Below are 27636 nucleotides of genomic sequence, written 5' to 3'. Positions count from 1 at the left end.
CTAATTTTTTATATTTTTAGTAGAGATGGGGTTTCACCATATTAGCCAGGATGGTCTCGATCTCCTGACCTCATGATCTGCCTGCCTTGGCCTCCCAAAGTGCTGGGATTACAGGTGTGAGCCACCACGCCCAGCCGTGAAAGCATCTATTTTTCAGGAGGCTTATGCACGTTTTGGTTCATTTTTATAGTTTTCCCACGGAAGCAGGAGGGGAAAGATGAATGTATATGAAGCTATGGAGTAGCACGGGGCCACGTCAGAGATCTGGGAACCCTTTGCAATTTATTCTCATTAGAGCGTGGTTGATTAGTGGAATAGCTGGCCTGTTTTTATCTATCACTGGTATAAATGCATGCTTTTTATTTCTTTCTAAACTTGAGGACATTTGCCCTGAGTTTGGGGGCAAAGATCCATAAACGCCTATCTCTAGGGATGGGTATGAGATCATTGTTTAGCTGATATTTGGGTAACAAAAACTGTACTGAGAGATGAGTTGGAAACATTCTCATGGTGTGGAACTTTTTCCCTTTCTCATTGGCTTTCAGTCACAATCGCATGAAAACGTATGACACATATGTGGGGATTGGCTGGCTGATTCCTGGAATGGATAAAGGGCTGCTGGGGATGTGTGTGGGTGAGAAGCGCATCATCACCATTCCTCCTTTTTTGGCCTATGGAGAGGATGGAGATGGTAAGTCCTTCTCCTTCTTGGAGCCACTCTCTCCTATCCTTATTTTTATTGCAGTGGTTAATTCAATTGTCACCACATGAAACCCACTAGACCTTTCGGTCTAGACCTACACTGTCTAATACGGTAATCACTAGTTACATGTGGCTATTTATATTGAAATGGAAACAAGTTAAAATTAGCTAAAATTTAAAATTCAGTTCCTTGGTCGCACTGCTACATTTTAGGTACCTAATAGCCTCAGGTTGCTGAGGGCCACCATACTGGACAGTGCAAATACAGACCCAGATCATTTCCATCCCTCAGAAAGTTCTATTTGACAGTGCTAGTCTGGATTGTCTGCTGTCTGATGATTGAGTTGCAGAAATTTCCACTTACTTATGGTCGTTGGCATTCATAAGTAACCTCCTCTGCTCCTGGCGTACCTGCTATGGCCTTGGCCACCAACCTCTCTGGCTTTAACATTTGTGAAATGAGACTTGAACTAGACACTATAAAAGTTGCAGATATCAAGGTAGAAATTTAGCCACATAATGTCAGAATTGCCAGATCTCCCCATTTGCACCTCTACAATGGGTTTTACCTATGACATTAACTCCATATGGACAAAAGCAAAGGGTAATGTTAGAAAACACATTAATTAGAAGCAGTGTCCTGTTTGTAGTTTTCCTGTGAAGGAAAACACATAATATTGACTGATAAATAGAATTTCTCAGGTACTCATGTTTGAATTTCAGGTGCGTTTAATCATATTGACATGCTGACACAACATAGAGACCTGTAGGCGTTTACACAGCAGATGGATACAGTGATGTGTTGATTAATAATGGGGATATGTTCTGAGAAAGGCATCATTAGGCAATTGCATTGTTGTGCAAATGCCATAGAGTGCACTTACACAATCCTAGGTGCTATAGCCCACTGCACACTTAGGCTGTATGGTGTAACCTGTTCTTCTAGCCTGCAAACCTGCACAGCATGTGTACTGTGTACTCATGTGTACTCACTCACAGGTGAGCTACTGTAACATAATGACAAGAATTTGTGTATCTAAACATAGAAAAGGTACAGTAAAGACATGATATGATAATCTCATGGGACCACTCTCATATATGTGGTCTGTTGTTGACCAAAACTTCATTATGCAGCAGATGACTTCGTAGTTAAGGATATAAATGAGAACATGATGCTTCTTAAGAAATTTACTGATAGTGATACCCAACTTACAATAGCCAATATGTTTTCGATGTTGTTTTCTGGCTCTGGAGCAGAGCAGGAGAAGGGAGCCTGAGGTGGTGGGGCTCAGCCATCTCTCGTCTCTACCTCCATATATATATACACACACACATACATACACACTCATATATATATACACACACACTCATATACTCATATATATACTCATATACTCATATATATATACTTTTTTATATATATAATTTTTTTTTTTTTGGAGACAGAGTCTCACTCTGTTGCCCAGACTGGAGTGCAGTGCACTACAATTTCAGCTCACTGCAATCTCTACCTCCTGGATTCAAGAGATTGTCCTGCCTCAGCCTCCTGGGTAGCTTGGACTACAGACGTATGCCACCATGCCTGGCAAATTTTTGTATTTTTAGTAGAGACAGCGTTTCGCCATGTTGGCCAGACTGGTCTCAAACTGCTGAGGTCAAGCCATCCACCCACCTCGGCCTCTCATAATGCTGGGATTACAAGTGTGAACCACTGTGCCTGGCCCACTTTTATATATTTTACATGCTGGGGATCTGCAGATGGTTTCTTAAAAAGAGTATTAGGGGTGAAATTCCCTACTAAAGGAAAAATAAAGTTTAAAACAGTGCCATAAACATGTCTTAATTCTCCCCCCAACCAAGATGTAGATATTGTTATTATTATTTTTAGAGACAGGCTCTCACTCTGTCACCCAGGCTGGAGTGACGCCATCACAGCTCACTATAACCTCAAACTCCTGGGTGATCTTCCTGCTTCAGCCTCCCGAATAGTTAGGACTACAGGTGTGTGCCACCATGCTTGGCTAGTTAAAAAAATTTTTTTAGAGACAGTGTCTCACTATGTTACCAAGGATTACTTTGAAATCCTGGACTCAAGTGATCCTCCCACCTCAGCCTCCCAAAGTGCTGGGATTATGGGTGGGAGGCACTGTGCCTGGCAGTTACTGTTTTCTTACTGATGTTCAAATGGTCTTGTCCTTGGCCCCAAGAAGTTCATTCACATTGGCTCCCAGATCCTTCTGTCATCAGCCACATAACAAAACCAGATGTGAGCCTAATATGAGAAATATTATTTATTTACTTTAAATAAATAATAGTTTATTTAGAGTAGTTATTTTTTATTGCTTTATACTTGAATACTGTGCTCGGCTATCCAAGTGTAACTTTAAATGGTTGAACTGTATGGTATGTGAATTATATCTCTGCAAAGTTGTTATAGAAAACATTATTCATTTAGTGCACATTGATGCTAGAAAAATTGAAACCCCAGGCCGGGCGCGGTGGCTTGCGCCTGTAATCCTAGCACTTTGGGAGGCTGAGTAGGGCGGATTGCCTGAGGTCGGGAGTTTGAGAGCAGCCTGGCCAGCATGGTGAAACCCTGTCTCTACTAAAAATACAATAATTAGCCGGACATGATGGCAGGTGCCTGTAATCCCAGCTACTCGGGAAGCTGAGGCAGGAGAATCACTTCACCTGGGAGGCGAAGGTTGCAGTGAGCCAAGATTATGCCGTTACACTCTAGCCTGGACAACACAGCGAGACTCCATCTCAAAAAGAAAAGAAAAGAAAAGAAAAATTTAAACCCCATGGTTACTTTTAAGGCTTTCATTTTTATCTTAAATGAAAATATACAGTAAAGCACACACAGATTAATATTCTATCTCCCACGCATGTGATTTGGGGATTGACCACACCTTGCATTCCAGGGGCTGACTCAGCAGCCGGCTTTCAGCAGATTTCATCATTCCTTGGAGGGGAAGGAGATGCAGGGTGGGCTTTGCCAAAGGCCAGTGGAAGGAGCTCAGGCTTGGTGGCATCTAGTTTGCTTGTCCGGGCCTACTCCTTTGCATGGTATAACAAATGGCAAGTAAAAGTGAGGGACTGGTTTGTTGGTTAACTTTCTACTATCCCAAATTACTGGATTTTGGGTTATTTATTGGTTGATGTTGATCTTTGCAGGAAGAACTAGTGTCCTGTAATCTCTTCATGTGGATTTCATTTTGCAGATATTCAAAATATTCCCACTGTCAGGAACATCCAAGAGAAGCAGTACTACCTAGAAGTTAGACAGAAGTGATTTGAGGACTATTTATTTATATTTTGGATTGTGGGTGCCATTTTTTCTCTGTTATCTCTGCTAACTTTCATGTTATTTATATCTTGCTTTGGATACACTTAAGGCGTTGAGTTTTACTTTTTGCCTCTAAAAAATTGACTGTTCGTTCCAAAGAACAAGACTGTGTACAGTTCTCCAGAACCAGACCAGAGATTTGGAATTACCTCCTTTAGATGTCTGTGGTTTGCATTTATTCACAAACAGAAACCCACAGAGGTATGTATTTGGGTTTGCTTGTGGGTGCATGCCCACCTACATAGAGCCTTGATTTTTCAGCATGAGCCCAGAAAATATGGTCATGGTGGTTGCTTATGTCATTAATATCAATTTTCTCATTTTGCTGAGTCAGATTTTAGATTATACCATCAGCCCATGGTTGGACACTATGGGGGCCCATTCAAGACCTGGAAGAACATTTGTTTCCTTGGCTTCAAAACTTCAAGAAGTGAATAACACCAACCCCGAGGCTGTTGAGTTGTAAAGTACGTCCTAAATCCTGGGTCCCGTTTAATCATCTTCTCCCATTCCATTCTAGGGAAGGACATTCCCGGTCAGGCATCTCTGGTGTTTGATGTTGCATTATTGGACCTCCATAACCCCAAGGACAGCATTTCCATTGAGAACAAGGTAGTACCTGAAAACTGTGAGCGGATAAGTCAAAGCGGGGACTTTCTCAGGTATCATTACAATGGCACGCTTCTGGATGGCACCCTCTTTGATTCCAGGTAAGGAAATGATTAAAGTCTTCTATTACCAGAACGTTGTATTGAATAAAGTCTGCCATTGGCTGGACCATGATTTAAATACTTTGTCCATGCTGATTCATAGTTGGCATTTTCATCTCTAATATAGGTTTCTATTTTCTGATACTTAGTTCTTCCCTCCCTTCCTCCCTCCCTTCCTTCCTTTCTTTCCTTTTTTTTTTTTTTTTTTTTTTTTGAGACAGAGTCTCGTTCTATTATCCAGTCTGGAGTGCAGTGTAGCTGCATGATTGTGGCTTTCTGCAACCTTGAACTCCTGGGCTCAAGCAATTCTCTCATCTCAGCCTCCTTAGTTGCTAGGACTGTGGGCGTGTACCACCATGCTTGGCTAATGTTTTATTTTTTGTAGAGATGGGCTTAAATTTATTCATAGGCTCTTGTAACCATCTCTTTCTTGGGGGCTGTTTTAGATGGTTCTGCAGGAAGCCAGGAGAGACCCTCGACTCCCACCATCCCCCTATACTGTGCTTAGCTGTCCAGGTATAAACCTCATTATAGGGCCCAAGATGAGGAGTGGCCAGAAGTGATGTCAAGGAGGTACAGTGGGCAGAGAATGTGCTTGATGCCAAGAGAGCTGGGCTCTAGCCCCTGTGGTGCACTAGCTGTATGACTTTGGATAGCGTTTGACTGCCTTGGACTTCATTTTTCCCTATTCCAGCACCTTTGTCAAGTAGATGGTTAGATTAAAGAGATAAGGTATGTGTCACAGTGCTTTACAAATTTCAGTGGCTGATCAGCTGGGCGGCACTGGTTGGATGTATTCAGCTCCCTTCGGGATGCTGGGTGCCATGGAGGCTAATTACTGGCCTCCTTTGTTGTTCAAAGTTTTGTTTTGTTTATCAGGCATGGCCTGCAATTGTAGAGATGGCTTGCATTTGGCCTGTCTTGCTCATTCCAGTGGCATGTGTTGTTTGAAACTACTCCTTTAGCTCCCAGTAGAGCAAACAAGTAGCGACAGCAACCTCCCTGTCTCTCTGAGGTGATAGACTTCTAGTTAATGGAGTCATCCAAAACCATTGCAGAAGAATTTGTATATGGCATTATTTCATTTGAATAATTCATTCTTGTTCCTAGGATCTCTTTTAAATTTGTCATTTAAATTTTTTGGGAAAGAGTAATAGTTACATAGCTCAAAACCAAAACAAAGCATGCATTATATGTTGTAAATTAGCCAGGCGTGGTGGCGGGTGCCTGCAATCCCAGCTACTTAGGAGGCTGAGTCAGGAGAATGACTTGAACCCAGGAGTCCAAGGTTGCAGTGAGCTGAGATCACGCCACTGCACTCCAGCCTGGGCAACAGAGCGAGACTCTGTCTCAAAAAAAAAAAAAAAAAAAAAGAAAAGATATGTTGTATACCTGTTCCTGTCTGCCTAACCTCCCTCTCTCCCCTACCACTTAGAGTTAACCATTTTTATTGGCTTCTATTTTTAATTTTCCCAATGTCTAGATTTTTTTTTTTTTTGAGACAGTCTCACTCTGTCACCCAGGCTGCAGTGCAGTGGTGCAATCTTGGCTCACTGCAACCTCCGCCACCCGGGTTCAAGCAATTCTCCTGCTTCAGCCTCCCAAGTAGCTGGGGTTACAGGCACACACCACCATGCCTGGCTAATTTTTGTATTTTTAGTAGAGACGGGGTTTCACCATATTGGCCAGGCTGGTTTCGAACTTGTGGACTCCCAAAGTGCTGGGATTACAGTCGTGAGCCACTGCACCCAGCCTAATGTGTAGATTTTTAAAAATGCAAATATAAGCAAACACAAATGTTATTTTCTCCTCTCCAAAGTATATGGCTTTCAGAATATAGTATTACTAGGGAACAAAGTGGTGTTCTGGATTTTTGTTACTCTGGGATTTTTCCATGCTAATACATAGAGAAAAATGCTCTATTTTTTACGTCTACATGGTGTCCCATTGGGTGAGTATATTGTATTTAGATAACCATTCTCCTATTGATGAACATTTGAGTTGTTTTTATCTTCTTCTGTTACCAAAAAAAAATAATTTAGTGCACATGTGTATTATTCTTTGTTGCATTCCAGTGTGGTTCTATTCTTTATTCCCTGGAATTATATTTCCAATTGAAAGACCATTTTTCTGTGTATACCAGATTTCTGTTCACATAATGGAACCACAGTTTTCTCAGGTTTCAAAGAGCTTTCTGTTTTAGTACAGTGGGATCTAATCCATTCTAATAGCTGCATATATTTCATTGTATAGACTTGCCTACATTTAGGTAATCAATCCTTGTTTATCCTTTATGTTTCCTGTATTTTGACATTTAATTAAGGCTGCAGTAATTATTTTTGTAGGAAAATCTTAAAATATATGATTGTTTCCCTGGGATACATCTCTAGAAGAATCTCTGGGTCAAAGGTTATGTGTATTTTTTTTTTTTTGAGATGGAGTTTCGCTCTTCTTGCCCAGGTTGGAGTGCAATGGTGTGATCTCGGCACACTGCAACCTCTGCCTCCTGGATTCAAGCAATTCTTGTGTCTCAGCCTCCTTAGCAGCTGGGATTACAGGCATGAACCACCACTCCCAGCTAATTTTGTATTTTTAGTAAAGATGGGGGTTTCGTCATATTGGCCAGGCTGGTCTTGAACTCCTGACCTCAGGTGATCTGCCTGCCTCGGCCTTCCAAAGTGTTGGCATTACAGGCGTTAGCCACCGTGCCCTGCTTTTTTTTTTTTTTTTTTCTTTTTGAGACAGAATCTTGCTCTGTTGCCCAGGCTGGAGTGCAGTGGTGCGACTTCAGCTCACTGCAACCTCCACCTGCTGGGTTCAAGCGATTTTCCTGCCTCAGCCTCCCAAGTAGCTAGGATTACAGGCACCTGCCACCACACCAGGCTAATTTATGTATTTTTGATAGAGACAGGGTTTTGCCATGTTGGCCAGACTGGTCTTAAACTCCTGACCTCAAGTGACCCTCCCGCCTCGCCTCCCAAAGTGCTGGGATTACAGGCATGAGCCACTGTGCCGAGCAGTTATGTGTATTTTTACACCTTTTGATACATACTACCAAGTTGCCCTCAAGTAAGGTTTTACTCAGCATCACAGTTTAAGAGTATCCCATTCCCTGCAAACTTAGTAACACTAGGTATCATTTAAAAATAATCTTGGCTAGGCCAGGCGTGGTGGCTCACACCTGTAATCTCAGCACTTTGGGAGGCTGCGGTGGGTGGATCACTTGAGGTCAGGAGTTCGAGACCAACCTGGCCAACATGGTGAAACCTCGTCTCTACTAAAAATACAAAAATTAGCCGGGTGTGATGGCAGATGCCTGTAATACCAGCTCCTCGGGAGGCTGAGGCAGGAGAATAGCTTGAACCCAGGAGGTGGAGGTTGCAGTGAACCGAGATCACGCCACTGCACTCCAGCCTGGGGAGACTTCATCTCAAAAAAAAAACAAAAAACAAAAAACAAAATAAAACAAAAACAAAAAAAGTTGCCTAATTTATGGGAGAAAAAAATGGTACCTATGGTTTTAATCTGAATTTTCAATTGCTATTGGGTTTGAAATTCCTTTGGATGTTTGTTTGAGTACCTTCTTTTGAACTATCTGTTTAGGTCCTTTGCCTGTTTTTCTATTTGGGGCATTGGCGTTTGTCTATTTCTTGTTGATTTGAAGAGCTCTACACATTAAAAATATTAATTATTTTATGGTTGCATATTATTAAAAACATTTTCCTCAATTTATTTGCATGTTAATTTTGGTTGTTTTGATTTTTGACCCATTTAACTATAAACCTTTTATGTTGTTAAATACATTAGACTTCCTCATTATGGTTCCTGTCTTTGGTGACTTGTTACAAAGTCTGTCCTCTTCCTAGAGTATATAAATGTTTGCCTGTATTTCCTTCAAGCCTTTTATTGGTTGCTTTTTTTTCTTTATTCTTTAAGATATTCTTTATTAGAATTTTTTTTTTTTTTTTTTTTTTTTTTTGAGACGGAGTCTCACTCTGTCGCCCGGGCTGGAGTACAGTGGCCGGATCTCAGCTCACTGCAAGCTCCGCCTCCCGGGTTTACGTCATTCTCCTGCCTCAGCCTCCCGAGTAGCTGGGACTATAGGCGCCCGCCACCTCGCCCGGCTAGTTTTTTGTATTTTTTTTAGTAGAGACGGGGTTTCACTGTGTTAGCCAGGATGGTCTCGATCTCCTGGCCTCGTGATCCGCCCGTCTCGGCCTCCCAAAGTGCTGGGATTACAGGCTTGAGCCACCGCGCCCGGCCCTTCTTTATTAGAATTTTTATTTTCAAAGGTACTAATATTCTTTTTTTTTGAGACAGAGTCTCGCTCTGTTGCCCAGGGTGGAGTGCAGTGATGTGACTGCAGCCCACTGCAACCTCCACCTCCTGGGTTCAAGCAATTCTCTTCTGCCTCAGCCTCCTGAGTAGCTGGGACTACAGGCGTGCACCACCATGCCTGGCTAATTTTTTTGTATTTTCAGTAGAGATGAGGTTTCACCATGTTGGCCTGACTGGTATCAAACTCCTGGCCTCAAGTGATCCACTCGCCTGGGCCACTCAAAGTGCTGGGATTACAGGCATGAGCCACCACTCCGGGCCAGAGGTAATGTGTCCTAATTGCATAATGGAAACAATGCAAAAATGTATAGCAAAAAATGTAAATTTCTTATCAGCCCCTTCCATTCTCACTAGCATGAGATAACCAGTGTTAACAACGTTCCGCAGTTCCTCTCTGTGCTCACAAATGCTTTCATATTTAAGTCTTTAATCCGTCTGGAATTTATTGTGGTATCACTGTGACAGGAAGGATTTAACTTTATTGTTTTCCAGGTGGTTAGCTAGTTTTTCCAACATCCTTCATGCATGACTCTATCATTTCCTTACTGCTCTAAAATGTGATTTTTGTTATGAACCAAATTCTTATATGTACTTTTGAGTCTTTGTGTAGAATTTTTATCCTTTACCTTCTATCTATTTCTAGGCCAACATCACACCTTTAGCTATGATTAACTAGTGTTAGCTTTTTAATTTGTATAGTAGAGGGCATTCTTTTTCTTTTTTAAAAAATAACTTTTTTTTCTACTAAGTGATGCATTGAAATGATTTAAAATCCTGGAAGTATAGAAAGGTATACAGTGACAAATTTCCCTACTATCCTTGTCCAACCTCCCCTCTTCATAGGGAACCAGTGTTATTAATTTCTTTTTCAGGCACATGCCACCAGGCCTGGCTAATTTTTTTAGTATTTTTAGTAGAGGTGGGGTTTCATCATGTTGGGCCAGGCTGGTCATGAACTCCTGACCTCAAGTGATCCACCTGTCTCAGCCTCCCAAAGTGCTGGGATGACAAGTGTGACCCACTGTCCCCTGCCCAGTGTTATTAATTTCATAGGTCTTCCATACATATGTAATGAAGTACATATATATATATATTTACCTTTTTTAATTTTTTATAAGAATGGTAGCTTGCTATATACTGCACCTTAAAAACAGCATTCTTAATTGTTTCTTTTTTCAGATGAATTTTAGCATTACTTTACTGAGCTTCCCACCACCACCAGATACACACCCCTGGGATTTTGATTGGAATTGCTTTAAAATTTGTAAGTTACTTTGGGCCAGCCATGGTGGCTCAGGCCAGGCACGATGGCTCACACCTGTAATCCTAGCACTTTGGGAGGCTGAGGCAGGTGGATCACTTGTGGACAGGAGTTCAAGACAAGCCTGGCCAACATGGTGAAACCCCATCTCTACTGAAAGTACAAAAATTAGCTGAGTGTGGTGGCGCATGCCTATAATCCCAACTACTTGGGAGGCTGCGGCAGGAGAATCACTTGAACTCCGGAGACGAAGGTTGCAGTGAGCTGAGATCTCGCCATTGCATTCCAGCCTCAGTGACAGAGTGAGACTCTGTCTCAAAAAAAGAAAAGGAAAAAGAACTTATAAGTTAGTTTAGGGGAGGACTGATGACTTTGCTTTTCCACTGGGGAACAGGATGGTTTTCCATTTACTTGTCTTTAACTTTTAAAGTTATTCAGCGTTCGCTACAATCAAGCCCACTCCACCACTCCGTCTCTCCTTCGGAGGCTCTTTCCTGCCTCTCGGCTTGGCCCTTGCTGCCAGCCCGGTGCTTGTCCCTGAGGCAGATCCCACAGCCTTCGGTGTCTGCTGTCTCCCCTCTGCCATGGAATCTTTGTGACTATTCCAGTGGGCAGGGCAGCAATTCCCACTGTGGGTCCCTGCCGTCTCTCTCACCACTTGGTGTCTCTTCGTCGGGAGCCCACCACGTAGGTATCCTCCTCTTCCCTGAATGTCTGGTAGTGACTGCACATTGCTGGTGATCCCCAGGGTCCTGCAGGTGGGAACCTGGGGAGGGTGAGCCCTGCTCTGGCTGGAGGATGCTGGGAGCCGGCACGGTCCTCCTCTTCCCTGCTGTGTTCCCCTCCAGGCCTTCCTGGCCAGTGCACCAGGAGGAGGCTTGGAGCTGCTCAGCGTGGGGTGCTGTCCTTAGTGGGTGGGAAGAGGGACTCACAGCCTCCTCTGGGAATTTATGTGGACAATCTCCTGCTTCCTGGGTGAGGAGGGACATCTGTTGTGGTTCTTTCTTCATGCCCCATGACTTTGTGGTCTCTGAGGGGTATTGAGAAGGGAGAACCTCCACAGCTCTGCCTGTGTATTGACCCGGCCCCACTCGGCGGTCTGGTCTCTCTTCTCCGGGACGTCATGCGCTGGCTGTGGGGTGAGGGAATGGCAGGACCGACTGGCTCTTTCAGGACAGGCTTTCTGCCTCATCGGCACCAGGTGGTGTGGGGAAGGGGTGCAGGTCACGTGGTCCAGTTTGATAGTGGACTTGGCATATGAAGTTTTATTACTTTATTCTGCAATAATTATGCTGTGGGGAATTGGTTCCTCTTTTTACCAAACTCATGGTAATAGACTCACTCGGCAGTTTACACACAGGCTGTATCTCTCCCTGAGTGGACTTGGGGCTCCTGCCAGGAGCACTTGGGAAACCCAGGTATTTACCAGGGTGGCGTGGTGAGCAGAGGTGATACTGGGGGCCTTTTGTTGGGCTGTGGTAGAGACTGCGGAATTCATTACTCTCAGTGTGTATGCTGCTTTGCTGGCGACCGGAATCTTCATGTCAGGCTGGGTGCTGTGGCTCAGCACTTTGGGAGGCTAGGGCAGGCAGTTCGCTGGAGCCCAGGAGTTTGAGACCAACCTGGGCAACGTGGTGAAACCCAGTCTCTACTAAAAATACAAAAATGAGCCAGGCACAGTGTTGCACGCTATAGCCCCAGCCACTTGAGGGGCTGAGGTGGGAGGATCAGTTGAGTCCAGGAGGTTGAGGCTGCAGTGAGCTGAGACTAGACCACTTCACTCCAGCCTGGGAGACAGAGCAAGATCCTGTCTCAAAAAAAAAAAAAAAAAAAGTAATTAAAAAATAAAAACAGAATACTCATGTCCCTCATGTGCAGATATCTTCTCTTTAGATATTGGAGACGTTGTCCCTGTGACACATTTGTAGTTTCTGATAAGGGCTATGTTCGATTCTGTTTTCTGTTTTGTTTTTTGTTTTCAAGACAGGGTCCCACTCTGTCACCCAGGCTGGAGTGCAGTGTTGTGATCTTGGCTCACTGCAACCTCAACCTCTCCGGCTCAGGCAGTCCTCTGACTTCAGCCTCCTGAGTAGCTGGGACTATTGGTGTGTGCCACCACACCCAGCTAATTTTTGTAATTTTGTAGTAACAGAGTTTTGCCATGTTGCCCAGGCTGGTTGAGAGCTTGATTGTTTTCATTAACTTGACATGGTTATCAAGTATACAGGCTGGGCATGGTGGCTCATGCCTGTCAACCCAGTGCTTTGGGAGGCCGAGGCAGGAGGATCACTTGATCCAGGAGCTCAGGACCAGCCTGAGCGACATAGTGGGACTCCATCTCTACAAAAAATATATGTATATTTTATTAGCTAGGCATGGTAGCACGTGCTTCTGGTCCCAGCTACTTGGGAGGCTGAGGTGGGAGGATTGCTTGAGCCTGGGAGGTTGAGGCTGCAGTGAGCTGTCTGTGATGGTGCCACTGCACACCAGCCTGGGTGACAGAGTGAGACTTTGCCTCAGAAAAAGAAAGCATACTGTTCAATTTACATTAGCTCCATTTCTGTGTGGTGCTTCTCATAACCCACACTGCATTCATAACCTGACTAAACCAGAGGGCTGCACAGTGTGTCTCTACAGGTGGCTGTTCACATGCTGTGTGGGGGTTCCTATTTACTCTTCCAGGGAAGCGTGTTTCTTGGCTGTGTCCCAGATGCTATGGTTTATGCTGTTCTGGAGTCTGGAGGCCTCTGTGTGCTTTTGCATCTCTGTCCCAACTAATTTGCATAGCTGCTGTGGAGGCCCTTATGAATGACCTCTTTCTTTCCTTTCTTCTTTTCTAGCTACTCTCGGAACCGCACGTTTGACACGTACATTGGGCAGGGCTACGTGATTCCTGGGATGGATGAAGGTCTACTTGGTGTTTGCATTGGAGAGAAGCGAAGGATTGTGGTCCCTCCTCACCTGGGGTATGGAGAGGAAGGAAGAGGTGAGCATCAGCATCACCTGCCTTCCTCACTAGCTGTGGCTGCTTCCACATTGCTTGGAACAGGGCTTCTTTTTCTTTTTCTTCTTTTTTTTTTGAGATGGGGTCTCCCTCTGTCGCCCAGACTGGAAAGTGTAGTATGTGATCATTGCGTACTATGGCCTGGAACTCTTGGCCTCAAGTGATCCTCTTGCCTCAACCTTCGGAGTAGCTGGCACTACAGGCACACACCACCACACCCTGTACACAGCTTCTTGAGAGCCAAAATATTGAAGCTAAAGTCCAGCCCAAGACTGGAATGCCCAAATAGATTTAGTTTCTAGAGTTGTCCTGTTCTTTCTCCTTGTTTCTCTGCCCATTTTCCTTTACCTTTTGAAAATGTTAAATCCTACACCAAAGTCGCAAGCACTTTATAGTGAATTCCACTTTGTTTTGCCAGTTGTTAACATTTTGCTATATTTGATCTTTTTATATTTATTTATTTATTTTGGGCTGAACCATTTGAAAGTAAGTGCAAAAGCCCCTCTTTGGTTTTTCTTTTATATGTTATAAAATTCACCCATTTAAGTATACAATTTAATGATTTTTAGAAAATTTAGTGGGTTATGCAACTATCATTATAATCCTGTTTTAGAACATTTTTGTCACCCTCATACCTCACTTCTTTTTAAAAGTTACACAAATCATACATGTTGACTTTAGAAAAAGAAAATACAGATAAGCAAAGAAATCCTGCCACCCAGAAATAAATATTTTTTTCCCTTGTTTTTCTTTTTTACTTTTTTTTTTTTTTTGAGATAGAGTCTCATTCTGTCACCCAGGCTGGAGTACAGTGGCACGATCTCGGCTCACTGCAACCTCTGCCTCCTGGGTTCAGGTGAGTCTTGTGACTTAGCCTCCCAAGTAGCTGGGACTACAGGCATGTGCCACCACGCCTGGCTAATGTTTTTTAAAATTTTCAGTAGAGATGGGGTTTCACTATGTTGGCCAGGCTAGTCTCAAACTCCTGGCCTCAAGTGATCTGCCCGCCTTGGCTTCCCAAAGTGCTGGGATTATAGATGTGAGCGCCATGCCCTGCCAGAAATAAATATTGTTAATCTTAATCTGGTAGGCAGAATATTCAGCCCCTCAAAGTATCTATGTTCTAATCCCCAGAACCTGTGAGTGTGTTACCTTACTTTATTTATTTATTTTGTTTTGCAACAAAGTCTTGTTCTGTTGCCCAGGCTGGAGTGCAGTGGTAAGGTAAGATCCTAACTCACTGCAGCCTTCAGCTTCTGTGTTAAAGTGATCCTCCTGCATCAGCCTCCTGAGTAGCTAGCACTACCTGTGTGTGCTACCATGCACAGCTAATTCAAAAACAATTTTTTTTTTGTTTTTTTTTGTGAAGACAGACATGGTCTCACTATGTTTCCCAGGCTTGTCTGGAACTCCTGAGCTCAAGCAATTCTCCCACCTTGGCCTTCCCAAGTGTGGGATGACAGGTGTGAGCCACCATGCCTAGCCTCCTGTTACCCTATTAAAAGGGACTTTACAGATTTGATTAAGGATCTTGAGATGGGAATAGTATCCTGGATTATCCAGGTGGCCTCACAATACTTGCAACAGTCCTTGTAAAAGGGAGGCAGGCGGTCAGACCGGGGAAAAAGTGCTAAACTGCTGACTTAGAAGATACAGAAGGAGGACCCTGTCAGGGAATGCAGGTGGCCCCAAGAGGCTGGAAAAGGTAGGAAACAAATTCTCCCCGGCAGCCTCCAAAAGGAACACATCCCTAACAATACCTTGAATTTATGCTTCTGCCTTCCAGAATTAGGGGAATCTGTTTGCGTTGTTTTAAGCCAACAAGTTTGTAGTAATTAGCTGCAGCCACAGTAGGAAACAAATGCAGCCATGAAGTGAACGTCCTTCTATACCTTTGAGTGTATGTATAGATTTAAAAAAAAAATGCCCACCTACACTAATCAATACGGACAAACACGGGATTGTCTATGCGTATTACTTTGTGATTTCTCTCTTCACCCAATTTGTGGTGAACAACAGATAATGTTGTGAACAACTTTCTATGCTATGTATTTTAATGGCTGCTCCTTCACTCAGGAACAGTTGATGGAGTATTTCTTTTGTTTTCGTATTCTTTTGCTGATGGAGGCTGGCCTTGTTGGCTGTACATTTTTTTTGCTAGTTCTGTTCTGTTTTTTGTTGATACATCATATGGATCTTGAGAGTTTTCCCAGTAGTGTTCATCCCAGAGGATCCAAGAAATGTCAAGTTGGTTGGAAAGTAGGTTGTACCATGGAGAAATATTTTTTTCTCCCTGACTTAAATTTCTGATTGATTAAACCACAACAGATCACAGCTTAAGATCCATTCGACAGGCCTTTCTTCACACGTCCTGCTTGTCTAGTGTCTTGATGTTCTATTGCTTTTTATTGTGTAGATTTCTACTTCTAGTCAAATATAAACAGAAACAGATAAATACTTTCTGAGTGTTCTTGTTTCATTATGGCCTGAGGACTAATCTTTCCTTTCTTTAAAAAGAATGCATTGATGGAAAACATTTGCTTAAATTACTTTTTTTCCTCTTGGCTTTCTATCAAGTATGAGACAGAGCTCTGCAAAGAATTATATAAGCCTCTGGGAAGCAGCCGAAGGCTCATAAATTTTCTGCGCAATGAGACTGCATCATCCTGAGTCACGTTGCTGTGGGAGGAGGGCACCCTGAGTGACCCTGAGGTATCAACCCCAAGCACTCTTGAGTGGAGTCAGCCTCTGTCCTCTCCTGATCAGCACCCTTGGCCTCTTTGTGGGGGTTACATAGGAGCCCGTGCTGATCCCTTTGTGGGGGTTACATAGGAGCCCGTGCTGATCCCTTTGTGGGGGTTACATAGGAGCCCGTGCTGATCCCTTTGTGGGGGTTACATAGGAGCCCGTGCTGATCCCTTTGTGGGGGTTACATAGGAGCCCGTGCTGATCCCTTTGTGGGGGTTACATAGGAGCCCGTGCTGATCCCTGAGGGGCTGAGCCGAGGGGGGTCAGGATGCAGAAACTGTCTTCTCAGTGGCTGCTTCACTGCATACCACGGGGCCAGGCACATTGTGAATGTTTGGCAAATATTTGTGGGAGGAATGAATTGTGGGCTGTCCCTGTGCTCTCAGCCTCTATCAGCATTTCATTCTGTCCCAGCCATTTTCCCCTGCAAGATTGGTGGAGGGGAAAGGGTAGGCCTCCTGGGAGAGGTTCTGGATCTTTCTGCCATCTGCTTTGTTCCCTGGGTCAGCCCTGAAATTAGGGCATTTGGATGGGTTTGCAGCCTCAAAGTGGGGAATGGATTCTGCCTGCGAGGTTGTGTCAGCTTCACTTCATCGATAGCTTGCTGTTCCTCAACTTCCAGATTACCTTTTGAACACCCTTTTAGGAAAGAGAGGAAAGTTAATAAATGACATTTTTACCCACAGTGTGTCTGGGACTTCTTGCACATGAACTCATTCAAACCTGGAAACAGTCTTCTGAGGCATCATTACCCTCATTGTTTAGAAAGATAATGAGGCCCAGAGAGTTCCACCCATGTGTCCAAGGCCACAATCGCTAATCCATGATGGAGCTAGAATTGGACCCAGGGCTCTCTGACCCGTGTGTGTCCTAGACAGACAGAAAGAATGAGTCCCCATTAGGTAGTGACTTGTTGATACCTACATGTGGAGAACCAAGACCTCAAACCAGAAGTCCCAGAGCTCTCAGAGGAAACCCACCCGCTCAGAGGAAACCCACCTTCCGCAGAGGAAACCCACCCCCCGCAGGGGAAACCCACTCCCCTCAGAAGAAACCCACCCCCGTGGAGGAAACCCACCCCCCGCAGAGGAAACCCACCTCCTGCAGAGGAAACCCACCCCCACAGAGGAAATCCCCCCCCAGAGGAAACCCACCCCCCGCAGGGGAAACCCACCTCCCGCAGGGGAAACTCACCCCCCGCAGGGGAAACCCACCCCCAGCAGGAGCTACAGAGTTTCTTGGGTGGGCTGTTGGCTGCTTTAAGTTTTTGTCATCTGTGTCTCTTCTGAGGGAGGCATCCTCATGGTGAGAACAGAATGATGACTTCTGCGCTGGTTAAGGGTTTATACAGAGAGGAGGCTGGTGTTGGGGCCACGCTGGACTATCACTGCCTGTTTGCTGGTCAGCACTCATTTCTATACTTAATCTACGAATAGCTTTGTGGAAGTCAGACCAAGATAGAGGGATAGAGGTTCGAGGCCTTGGTGCTGCCTGGGGTAGGTGGGGTCTATGGTTCAAGGTTCTGATCTTCGTTTTTGCAGGCCGAGAAACTCCATCTATCCATCCATCAAAGATTTATTGAGTTTCTTCATGACCAGGCCCTGCTCATGGTGTTAGGGATTCTGCAGAGAGAAACACAAACAAAACTTCCCACGCACACAGAGAGTGTTTCCTTGTTGACGCCCTCAATAATGTGTGTGCCTCAGAGGTTATCAGGCACCTGGTAGACTGACTCATGTTCACTTCCTAGCAGCTGACATACCCACCTGATGCTACATGGTTCCTAGATTGGGTGTGTATCGACCTCTACACTGGTTGGAATTCTTGTGCCTGGAATCCTTGGGGCCTGAGAGACTGAGTTCATCTGACTGCTGACATCAGATCCCAGGGATGTGGGTGGTTCCAGATGCATGCCTTTTTGCCCTGGAGAAGGCCCTGCACCCGAATGCATCTTGGAGGGGAGATTATATTTGAATTGACAAAATTTGGTGACTGCTTAGCTCAGTGTTAGAAGTTTTTAAAATCTGTGGTAAAATATACTCCACATCTTTACCATTTTAAGTGTACAGTTTAGTGGCATCAAATATATTCACAATGTTGTATAACCATTACTACCATTTACACTCAAAAGTCTTTTATCATCCCCAACATAAACCCATTACACAATAACTCCCGATTCCTCCCTCCCTGCAACCTCTGACAACCACCTTTCTTTCTGTCTCTACCAATTTGCCTATTCTAAGTGCCTCACTTAAGTGGAATCATACAATATTTCTCTTTCTGTGTCTGTCTTATTTTACTTAGCATAATGTTTTCAAGGTCTATTTATATTTTAGCATTTATCAAAATTTCAAGCTGGGCGCAGTGGCTCATGCCTGTAATCCCAGCACTTTGGGAGGCTGAAGCAGGTGGATCACCTGAAGTCAGGAGTTCAAGATCAGCCTGGCCAACGTGGTGAAACCCTGTCTCTACTAAAAACACAAAAATTAGCCAGGTGTGGTGGCACGTCTGTAATATCAGCTGAGGCAGGGGAATTGCTTAAACCCGGGGGACGGAGGTTGCAGTGAGCTGAGATCACGCCACTGCCCTCCAGCCTGGATGACAGAGCAAGACTCCATCTCAAAAAAAAAAAAAAAAAAAAAAAAAAAAAAAAAAATTAATTCCTCTTTTCTGGCTAATAAATTTCATTCCTTTTTATTGCTGAATGAATATTCCATTGGATGTATATACTATATTTTGTTGATCAGTTCCTCTGGTGGTGAATACTTGGGCTGTTTCTACTTTTTGTCTATTGTGAATAATGCTTAATGCTTCTGTGAATATGAGTGTACAAATATCTGTTCGCATCTCTAGTTTCAATTCCTTTGTGTATATACCCAAGAGAGATATTTTTATTTAATGTTTTATCGAAATATAATTCACATACTATAAAAGTAATCATGTTAAAGTTTACAATTTAGTTGTTTTTAGTATATTAACCAGGTAACAGCTATTACCTCTACCTAATTCCAGCACATTTTCATCACTCCAAAAACTAACCCATATCCATTAGTGGTCACTCTCCGTACCCTCTTCCCATCCACCCGCTCCCCCAGTGCTGGCAAAGAAGCCAGCCTTTTGTGTCTGGCTTCTTTCACTTAGCATAGTGTTTTCGGGTTCATTCCCAGCTGATTTTAATGGGTTGCCAAGGTTGAGAAACCATAGATCTGCCTCTGCAGACACCCACCCTGTCCACGTATGTTAGCTTCCCACACAGAGCCGTCCGTGGCCCTGGCTCTGAGCAGCCTTCTGGCCAATGGCAGGCTGTATTTCCTGGTTCCTGTGGGAAGGAGCCTGCACCCCACTCCACCCACACCAGCAGCCCCTGTTAGGAGTGAGTAGCAGGCACCTGTGTTCTGCTATAAAGCACACCCTTCTCAAATTATTACCTTTACCTTTGGCCAGCCCCAAAATTTGTACCTCAGTGTTCTCAGGATTTTCATGAGAATTAAACAATACATGTTTAATTTAGAAGAGTGCCTGGTACTCAATAAACGCCTATATGAGCATGAGTGTGTTTCTATTAAAGAGAGAGAGAGGAGAGAGACCAATCAAGAAACAGACACAGAAAAGGGACGGGAGGTGAGGAGGGGCTGTTGGTGTTTGTATATCTCTATCTGAATTTTGTCATTAGCTGTGTTATTCTCTTGAATAAGTAACATCATGTCTGAGTTTTTGTTTTCTTTCTTCTTTTATGAGGACACAGTCTCACTCTGTTGCCAAGGCTAGAGTACAGTGGTGCAATCCTAGCTCACTGTAGCCTTGACCTCCTGGCCCCAAGCAATCCTCCTGCTTCAGTCTCCTGAGTATCTGGGACTACAAGTGCTCACCACCACGCCCAGCTAATTTTTTTGTAGAGACATTTGGCTGTGTTGCCCAGGCTGGTCTCGAACCCCTGGCCTCAAGTGATCCTCCCACCTTGGACTCCCAGAGTTGAGATTACAGGCATGAACCACCACCATACCTAACCTGAGTTGGTTTTCTTATATGTAAAATGCTGATGATAATAAAATATGTCCTTCACTCTAGGTAACATGATTTAAAAATATTTTACATTTAAACTTCTCTGAAATGATTTGGGCTGGGGGGCGTATTACAAATGATGCATATGTTTAAGTGTCCCCTACGCTCCTGGAAAGCTGTCGTTACATTCCTGGTGTTATGGCCATGCCTACCCCGCAAGGTTGCTGCAGGGACTTAAAGGGAAAATGTAGGTGAAAAATACTTTGGCAAACTGTAAAACATTATTCAGATGTGAGCTACTGTCTTCAAAAGTGGAAATTATGGAAAAGTTAATTAATAATTTAGTATAGAACAAATAGGATGTATTCTAAAAGCACCTGTGACTGTTAGGGGTACAATCATGAGGGACAGGTGTCTTTTTCTTTACGAAGTTTATGTTATGCTTTTCTTGAGCAGTGGTCGGACATTGGAGTGATTTCACTCTGCGGCTGATTTCCTCACCCCACTTCTTACTTCCGGTGGGCGAGGGGCAAGTGTTAATTTGGCTGGGCTTGAGTTTCCTCATTTGTGATCAACTTAGCCACTTGTCTTTCAGGCTGAATGATGCCATGGGGCAATAGTCCATAGTCTTGAATTTTAGTCCAAACTGTGCTCATTATGGGCTGTGGGACCCAGGGCAAATCTGTGCCTCCATTTATCGACCTGTAAAATGAGGATGAGGTTACATCTAATGGCCCTTTCAGCATCAGTCTTGGAATCCTCCTAGGGTTTCGTATCTGGGTGCCCGTTTTCCTCACTTGGAGGGGCCTTGAGGACATACCTGGTGATACTGGGGAGGCCCATGTACTGCAGCCTGCAGGGGTCATTCATTAATTCCCCGTGTCTGTCCTTTAGGGAATATCCCTGGCTCGGCTGTGCTGGTGTTTGACATCCATGTGATCGACTTCCACAACCCTTCGGACTCCATCAGCATCACCTCCCACTACAAACCCCCCGACTGCTCAGTGCTGAGTAAGAAGGGAGATTACCTCAAATATCACTACAATGCCTCACTTCTGGATGGGACCCTGCTGGACTCCACGTAAGGGCAACCAGAATGTTTTGGGAGTGAGCCTGGAGGGTGACAGTTGCGTGCTCCCACCATCCTCCTCTCGTGGGTAGATGCTGGTTGAGAGCTTTTATCTCCATGCCGCCCCACTGCATAGCTTGCGCCTGTGTCACTGCTCAGGTGCATTATGTTAAGTTTCCGATTCATGGTCTTGCCCTGCTCCAGGTCATTTTTCACCCCATGAAATTGTCTTTCTGACAAGCAGATCTCATCATATAACTGCTGTCTTTCCTTCCTTCCTTCTTTTTTTTTTTTTTTTTTTTTTTTTTTGTTTTTGAGACGGAGTCTGGCTCTGTCGCCCAGGCTGGAGTGCAGTGGCCGGATCTCAGCTCACTGCAAGCTCCGCCTCCCGGGTTTACGCCGTTCTCCTGCCTCAGCCTCCCGAGTAGCTGGGACTACAGGCTCCTGCCACCTTGCCCGACTAGTTTTTTTTGTATTCTTTAGTAGAGACGGTGTTTCACCGGGTTAGCCAGGATGGTCTCGATCTCCTGACCTCGTGATCCGCCCGTCTCGGCCTCCCAAAGTGCTGGGATTACAGGCTTGAGCCACTGCGCCCGGTCCCTTCCTTCCTTCTTTCCTTCCTTCCTTCCTTCCTTCCTTCCTTCCTTCCTTCCTTCCTTCCTTCCTCCCTCCCTCCCTCCCTTCCTCCCTCCCTCCCTTCCTCTACTTTCCTGTCTTTTCTTTCTCTCTCTCTTTCTTTCCTTCCTTCCTTCCTTCCTTCCTTCCTTCCTTCCTTCCTTCCTTCCTTCCTTCCTTCCTTCCTTCCTTCTTTCTTTCTTTCTTTCTTTCTTTCTTTCTTTCTTTCTTTCTTTCTTTCTTTCCTTCCTTCCTTCTCTCTCTCTCTCTCTCTTTCTTTTTCTCTTCTCTTTTCTTCTCTTCTCTTTTCTTTTTTTCTTTTTGAGACAGAGTCTCACTCTCTCACCCAGGCTGGAGTGCAGTGGCACTATCTCAGCTCACTGCAACCTCTGCCTTCCAGGTTCAAGTGATCCTCCTGCCTCAGCCTCCCAAGTAGCTGGGATTACAGACATGCACCACCATACCTGCCTAATTTTTGTATTTTTAGTAGAGATGGGGTTTCACTATGTTAGCTAAGCTGGTCTTGAACTTCTGGCCTCAAGTGATCCACCCTCCTCAGCTTCCCAAAGTGCTAGGATTACAGGCGTGAGCCACCGTGCCCAACTCCCTCCCTCCCTTCCTTCCTCCCTTCCTTCCTCCCTTCCTTCCTCCCTGCCTCCCTCCCTCCCTTCCTTCCTTTTCTCTCTTTTCTTTCCCTCGCTTTCTTTCTTCCTTTCTTTTCTTTCTTCCCGTCTCCTTCCCTTCCTCCCTCCTTCCTTCCTTCCTTCCTTCCTTCCTTCCTTCCTTCCTTCCTCCCTCCCTCCCTCCCTCCCTCCCTTTCTCTTTCTCTCTTTCTCGCTCTCTCTCCTTTTCTTTTTTTTTTTTTTGGGTGGGGGAATGGTGTCCCACTCTGTCACCCAGGCTAAAATACAGTGGCATGATCTTGACTCACTGCAACCTCCGCCTCCTGGGTTCAAGCAATTCTTGTGCCTCGGCCTGCCGAGTAGCTGGGACTACAGGTGCGCACCACCACACCCAGCTGATTTTTTATATTTTTAGTAGAGACGAGGTTTTACCACGTTGGCCAGGCTGGTCTCGAACTCCTGACCTCAGGTGATCCACCCACCTCGGCCTCCCAAATTGCTGGGATTACAGGTGTGAGCCACTGTGCCCAGCCTCCTCTCTCCTCTCCTCTCCTCTTTTCTTCTCTTCTCTTTTCTCTTTCTTTTCTTTCTTGCAGGGTCTCACTCTGTCACCCAGAATGGAATGAGGGAAGTGACCATAGCTCACTGCTGCCTCGACCTCCTGGACTCAAGCAATCCTCTCACTTCAGCCTCCCGAGTAGATGAGACCATAGGCATGTGCCACCACACCTGGCTAATTTTTATTTTTTGAGACAGAGTCTTGCTCTGTTGCCCAGGCTGGAGTGCAGTGGCATGATCATAGCTCATTGCAACGTCTATCTCCTGGGGTCAAGCGATCTTCATGCCTCAGCCTTCCATGTAGCTGGGATTACAGGCATGCACCACTATACTTGACTAATTTTGTTTAATTTTTAGCAGGGAGGAGGTTTTACCATGTTGCCCTGGCTGGTCTCAAATTCCTGGGTTCAGGTGATCCTCCTGCCTCAGTCTCCCAAAGTGGTAGTATTACAGGTGTGAGTCACTGCACCTGGCCCAGGCTAATTTTTTAATTTTTTTTTTTAGAGATGGGTTGGGGGGGTCTCACTGTGTTTCCCAGTCTGGTCTCGAACTCCTGACCTCAAATGATCCTCCCGTCTTGGCCTCCCAAAGTGCTGGAGTTACAGGTTTGAGCCATCATGCCCAGCCGAACTGCTTTCTTTAAAAATCGACTCACAGGCTGGGCGCGGTGGCTCATGCCTGTAATCCTAGCAATTTGGCAGGCCGAGGTGGGCAGATCATGAGGTCAAGAGATCCAGACCATCCTGGCCAACTTAGTGAAACCCCATCTCTACTAAATATATAAAAATTAGCTGGGCATTGTGGCGGGCACCTGTAATCCCAGCTACTCAGGAGGCTGAGGCAGGAGAATCACTTGAACCCCGGGAGGCGGAGGTTGCAGTGAGCCGAGATCATGTCACTACACTCCAGCCTGGCGACAGAGCAAGACTCCATCTCAAAAAAAAAAAAAAAAGAAAAAGAAATTGATGCACAGATAAAGGCCAGACTCTGGAGTCTGGCACATAAGGCTCTCTGTCAGCTCCGTTCTGCCTCACCAGTCTCTTCCACTGGGGCCCATCTTCCACCTTCCAGGGCTGCCATGTGCAGTAGTGCAGGTTGTTACTGTTCTTCTTCCTTTTTCTGGCCAACTTCTGCCCTGGCTTAAATGTTATATTTTTTCTCAAAATCTTTCCTTAATTCCTAGAAGAATCAATTTTTTTTGCTTCTGTAGTCTCATAACACTTCATGCATTACCTGTCTTTTAGTTTTGTTTCTATCTCTGTTGCTGGTGTAAATACCTTAGGGACACCCAATGTATTTATTTACATTTTTATGCCCGACACCTTGGCCAGAGCATAGAACCAAAGCAGCATTGTATAAATGTTCTTTGATTGAGATAAATCTGAGAATATGTTAAATAGGAACCAACAGCATAAACTAGTGTCAGGCATGAGAAGGAGCTTTGCGCCTTGTGAACCTGAATCTTCAGATGTATCTGTAAGTTAATATTATATTCTCTTCTTTGGGAAAGAAACATTTTCAGCATTAAAAAAATTTTTTTAGAGACAGGGTCTTGCTCTGTGAGCAGTGGCGAAATCAGGGCGTACTTTAACCTTAAGCTTCTGGACTCAAGAGATCCTCTCGCCTCAGCCATCCAAAGATTTGGGATTACAGGTGTGAGTCACCAAGCCCGACTAATTTCAGCAGTTTTTATATATCCATTTTTGTACTGAGCCTGACTTAGTTTCCTAAGTTTGGTCTTTGGGGGAAAAAAGCTTTGCATAAGCAGGTACGTGCTACTGCATTGATTCTGGATGTGCAGGGTCCTCTCTTCCTTCCACCTGTCCCTCTGCCTTCTAGCTTTGGGTGACTCTGTGGCTGTGAAGTTTGACCAGCCTGGCCAACATGGTGAAACCCTGTACTAAAAATACAAAAATTAGCTGGGCATGGTGGCACGTACCTGTAATCCCAGCTACTCAAGAGGCGGCAGGAGAATCGCTTGAATCTGGGATGTAGAGGTTGTAGTGAGCCGAGATTGCGCCGCTGCACTCCAGCCTGAGGGACAGAGTGAGACTCTGTCTCCAAAAGGAAAGAAAAAGAAAAGACCCTACGGATATACTCAGAGTTCTCCCTCTGGGACTGCGGGATCCTGTATGCGAATGCATTTAATGTATTTCATCAACTCTAAAGAGTGTGATGGAAACATTTCATGTATCTCTGACCAAGTTAAAACGCTGACGGATGACATACTGTCAGTCATAAAATGTATCCTAATGATAGAGAGGTTACACTGTGAAAAAATATGCATTTTAGAATCAGTGAAATATGTGCATAGCTTCCAGGGCCCAGATTTACAGGGACCTGGCTTACAATAGACCTTGCAAAGAAATCCCAACCGTTGGTTATTGAAAGCTAGCGGGAGGCAGGGCCGCAGGGAAGGGGCATGGCTTGCAGTGCTTTTAAATCAAGTGAGCTCCTAAGAGTGAAAATGGTCCATGAGGTTAGAAGGGTCTGTAAGGTCCGTGGCTGCTGTCACTGCTCCTGCTGATGTTCATATTCCTGTCCTCTGATTCTGAGGCTGAGGAAAGGGGAAGTGGGCGTGGGGAATGAACAAGGGAATTCCTTCTCGGGAGGGTCCAGGATCTGCTTCTCACGCGGGGCAGGGAGAGTCGGTCTCCCTGCCTCCTGCTTGTGTTTGGAGGACTCATAATATCCTGGCAGAGCACTCGGGAGCCACATGAGCCAGGGCTCCTTATCAGGAAGTGCATTTTGTACTCTGAGAGCCTCTGTATTACATGTAAAGCTGCAGCGGAAGAGTAGCGGCTGGCGTCCCTGCTGGTGTCTTCCTGGTGTGAGCTTCAGAATAGTGGGCTAATGGAAGGCTTGACCGGCACCTGCCTATCTGATCCCAGCTGGAGCCCTGTGTGGGCTGGGTCCCATTCATCAGGACTGAGGCAGCAGCTGCTACCTAGAGGGGAGGAGGGGAGGAGGGGAATAGGAGTGAGCCGGGGAGGGTGAAGCAGGCAGGAAGCTGCAGGCCTGCGGTGGATGGGGCCAGGAAGCACGCAGCGGGAGTGAGGACGGTGTTTGAGAGAAACACTGCCCAAAAGAGAAAAAAAGAAAATCACAGGACCCGAGGAAAAAGAATGAGTGGTGTGTTCAGAGATGATACATGACAACAAATTGTTTGCTTGGAGGATTTTCTTATGCGTGCGTGTTTAAACTGGCCTCAAGGAGGAAGAAGAAACATGCATTCCTGGATGACTAAGTGAGTTCTGGAATATTCTGTCATAAGACTTTGCAACTGGAGTAGCCCCAGAGAAAGGCAGGCAGTGGGAGTTGGCTCCCTCCCACAAGGCATCCCTCACTGGAGTTGGCTTTGTTTCGGGTTCCTCCCAGGTGGGAAAACACAAACCCTGTCTCGGTTTGCTGGTAATCAGCTGGAGAAGGGAAAGAAGCAGCTGCCCTGGGCCCAGGGGAGGCCGGGAAGCCTGAGAAGAGGATGTGACCCAAAGGGGCACCCGTCCATGTTGTCACCAGCTGCTCATAGGCATCAAGGGAGTCAGGGATCTTTTCTCCTTGGAGTAAAGAACATACACGCTGTTTGCCTTTAGGAAGTGATAGGAATGGCATAGATTTTGGAGTAGATTTATTTTTAGTAGTGACTGAAGTGATAGAGCAAACTTTTTTTTTAACTGGCTTCCCGAGGTCCATGGCCATCAAGGATAATTAAACTCTTGGTGGTCTTTTTTTTTTTTTTTTTTCCAGTCTTGGACTGTTACAGACATAAGCACTTTACACCTCAAGGCCAAACATTTATTGAGCCCTTTGTACTTCCTCTCCACTGTGCCAAGCATAACATGTTATTTGTGATTTGAAACATCCCTGTGAGATAGCTATATTTGTTGTCTCCGTTTCATAGATAAAGTAACTGAGAGATTACATTTCTCAGGGTCAAATTAAGTGGCAGAACCAGGAATCCAGCTCAGGTCTTGCTAAATCCAAAACCCAGGGTTTTTTGTTTTGTTTTTGTTTTTGAGACAGTCTCACTCTGTCACCCAGGCTGGAGTGCAGGGGCGCGATCTTGGCTCACTGCAGCCTCCACCTCCTGGGCTCAAGAAAAAAGGACCTCATTCCACTATGCTTGTCCACTCTGGAACTTCCACAGTCTTGCCTGGATTTTCATGGCCTTGACAGTTTTGAAGATGACAGCCAGACATTTTTCAGCATGTGCCCCGATTTGTGTTTGTCTGATGTTTCCCCGTGATTAGATAGGGATTTTTATATCTTTGGTAGAAATATCCTGGCAGTGATGTGTTCTTCTCATGGGAACACTCTCAGTGCCAGCGGGATGGTGACCTAACATGAGGCTCTTCTGTTTCATTTTAGGTGGAATTTAGGCAAAACTTACAATATCGTTCTGGGATCTGGGCAAGTTGTGTTGGGAATGGACATGGGTCTCAGAGAGATGTGCGTTGGCGAGAAACGGACCGTGATCATTCCGCCCCACTTGGGCTATGGGGAAGCTGGCGTGGGTGAGTGAGCAACAGTATTCAAGGGTGTTTGGGGCCCGCTTACTATCGGAATTTTGTGCTTTTTGGGGTGCCATAGTTAGAATCACAGCATGCTTCTTACATGTAATACCCAAAGAGTGTGTGGTTTCTATTTTTAAAAAATG

At 45.0% G+C, this 27636-nt stretch overlaps 1 protein-coding gene across 1 annotated transcript in view; it reads left to right on the top strand.

Moving 5' to 3' along the window:
• The window catches only part of FKBP9 (FKBP prolyl isomerase 9), a 50902-nt gene that overhangs the window by 16740 nt on the left and 6526 nt on the right, over positions 1-27636 (top strand). The window contains exons 4-8 of the mRNA XM_015133750.3: positions 546-691; positions 4572-4761; positions 13201-13346; positions 21009-21195; positions 27348-27493. Coding sequence (XP_014989236.1) covers positions 546-691; positions 4572-4761; positions 13201-13346; positions 21009-21195; positions 27348-27493 — 815 coding nt within the window. The remainder of the gene's footprint in view (positions 1-545; positions 692-4571; positions 4762-13200; positions 13347-21008; positions 21196-27347; positions 27494-27636) is intronic.

The sequence above is a fragment of the Macaca mulatta genome, chromosome 3, assembly GCF_049350105.2.
Source record: "Macaca mulatta isolate MMU2019108-1 chromosome 3, T2T-MMU8v2.0, whole genome shotgun sequence".
In the NCBI taxonomy this organism is placed as follows: domain Eukaryota; kingdom Metazoa; phylum Chordata; class Mammalia; order Primates; family Cercopithecidae; genus Macaca; species Macaca mulatta.
This window is presented reverse-complemented; position numbering and strand designations above follow the sequence as displayed.